At 45.2% G+C, this 2,611-nt stretch overlaps 1 protein-coding gene across 1 annotated transcript in view; it reads right to left on the bottom strand.

Annotated features, from left to right (window-relative positions):
• gpr157 (G protein-coupled receptor 157) overlaps nt 1-2,292 on the bottom strand; it is a 22,960-nt gene extending 20,668 nt beyond the window's left edge. Inside the window, exon 1 of the mRNA XM_048614864.1 lies at nt 2,192-2,292. Within this exon, the coding sequence (XP_048470821.1) occupies nt 2,192-2,292 (101 nt within the window). The remainder of the gene's footprint in view (nt 1-2,191) is intronic.
• Nucleotides 2,293-2,611: the final 319 nt, after the last annotated feature.

Below are 2,611 nucleotides of genomic sequence, written 5' to 3'. Positions count from 1 at the left end.
CCAGCCCTGCACCTTGTTGTCTCACATACAAAAAGAAATCTGGCCTGGGACTTTTTCATTGGAAGTAATTCACTGAGCTAATCCAGTTTAGATAGAATTGATAAAATCACAGTGCCATTCAGCACAGAAAGTGGCCATTCAGCCCATCATGTGTTTAAAGGAACTGTGTCTTCACTGTCGCTGGGTTCAAATCCTGGAAATTCCTCCCTACTGGTTCTGTGGGTGTAATTTTACCAAAAGGACACAGTTGTTCAAGAAGGCAGTTCACTATCACCATTTCCAGGGCAATTAAAATGATCAGTTCGGAGGAAGGGTCACTCGACCTGAAACGTTAACTCTGCTTTCTCTCCACAGATGCTGCCAGACCTGCTGAGCTTTTCTGTTTTTGTCTGTAAAACAATCTACTCTTTGGAAAAGAAAAAGAAAAAGAAGAAAAGGATGAATATCCACCACTGTGGGGTGATTAGGGATGGGCAATAAATGTTGGCCCAGCTGGCAATGCCCACATCCCTTAAAAATTTTTTATCAAATTAGTTTTACTTCCCCTGCTGGTCCTAACAGCAATTTCTGCCTTCTTGTGCATATGTTCTATTCATTATTCAGGATTGTTACTGAATCTGTTTCCACTGTGCTTTTAGGTCTTGCATTACAGGTCATAGCAACCAGCTACGAAAAAAATATCCTCTATTCCCCTTGTACTGTCACCAACTAACTCATATCCTCCAGACTAAAACACTGTGATCCCTCAGACACTCCTGAACTGTACACTGTTACAAAATCACTATTCTGCATATGGATGTGGCTGATTAACCATTTATGTCCCAATTCCATGACTGGAGCAGTAAACTCCTCTGAGAGCTGCTACACTCTGGGCACTTTCTCTCCGGGCACGTGACATTCAGTTACTAACTAACTGAATGACGTTACTAACGCTACCAACAGATCCAACACCAAAGTGCACACCTTCCCCTTTTTGCAAACCTCAGCACTTGGGCTACGACTGCCCAAGGGCATTTGGGAATAGGTTAAATGATAGTTCAGTGCACAAATGGTCTCAATGTGGACTTGACTAGCTTCAAAATCTCCCCACCCCTGGCCTCATCCCATGACCAACCCTCCTTCTCATCCCCACCTCCTTGACTTGTCCGTCTTCTCTCCCACCTATCCGCTCCTCCCACCTCACTGACCAATCCCCACCACTGCCTACCTGCACTCACCTATCACCATCCCATCTACCTTCCCCAGCCCCTCCACCCCCTCTCTATTTATTTCAGAGCCCCCTTCCCCCTCCCCCATTTCTGAAGAAGGGTCCCGACCTGAAACGTCAGCTTTCCTGCTCCTCTGATGCTGCCTGGCCTGCTGTGTTCATCCAGCACTACACTGTATTATCTCTGACTCCAGCATCGGCAGTTCTTACTATCTCTGAGAGCACAAAGTGTGCTTGTTTGACAATCCAAGCACGAAAACAACTGATCACAGCTTGATACAAATGAAACAAGCATCATGTAGATCGCCAAGGCAATATCCAGAGTGTCAGCATGAGAGGCCATGAAATGTAGAATAGTGAGAGCAGGTTTGATATTGGACAGGAAGGGAGCCAATTTGCAATATAGATGTTTGGAAATAGCATCTTTTGGTGTTACTACATTGCCCTAAATTACAAAAGAGCCTACATTTCAAAATAACATGACTGGCTTTGTGAAGCTTTGGGCCATCCTGAGGTTGTGGAAGTTGCTATGTAAATGCAAACTCTTTATTTTTATTGTTAGTTGTGCCAATACTCGGAAAGTTAAATCACCTCGCAGGCCCAGTTACAGAACGATTTGGCATGGAGTTATGGAAAAGTGAGAACAGTGGCCTTAGAGTCTGATCCATGGTTTGGACATTTAAGGATGCATTTGCTGGAGTGATAGAACCTGAGTTATGTATTTTGTTTTCTACGCATCACCATTGTGCCTGCTTCTGATAGGCCTCTTGATAAGAATCCACCCTGATGGAAACTTTAGCATGTGATGACCTGTTTTCTCTCCCATGGCCTCCCACAGTAACCCCTCTCCCTCAATTTCCATTTACATCACAAGCTTCGCTGGATATGGACATGATTCATGTTTCTGCCATTTTCCAGCTCATCAGCTGTTATTGACACTGGGACATAATGGGGCGAAGCAGCTGGTTTTGTTAGTGACTTCACTTGAGCTGGCAGCCATCACTGCGGAACTGGGATCTCATGTCTGACCCAGCAGCTGCTTTGGAAACCACAAATACGCCTTGACATTCCCCAAGTGCTTCCATTCTCGCCATTTATTCCTTCGTCTTGGCTGACTCTGCCTTATTCATGCTCAGGCTCGCCGTCGGAATGTGAAGTGAGCATCAGAATGGCTGTTTCCTCAATGTTCCCTCTGTCAGCGAAAAACCCCCTTTTGACCGGGAGACGATTTCACCAACTGGAGGGGAAAACAAAACAGCAGTCGTACTAATTTGTTACAAAGCAAAGAGTCAGAAGTCACACGATACCAGGTTATAGTCCAATAGGTTTATTTGAAATCGCAAGCTCTCGGAGCGCTGCTCCTCCGTCAAGTCACCTCACAAAGGAACAGCGCTCCGAAAGCTT

This window comes from Rhincodon typus, chromosome 31, assembly GCF_021869965.1.
Source record: "Rhincodon typus isolate 14 chromosome 31, sRhiTyp1.1, whole genome shotgun sequence".
In the NCBI taxonomy this organism is placed as follows: Eukaryota; Metazoa; Chordata; class Chondrichthyes; order Orectolobiformes; family Rhincodontidae; genus Rhincodon; species Rhincodon typus.
Note: the sequence above shows the minus strand (reverse complement) of the source record. Positions and strands in the feature narration are given on the sequence as shown.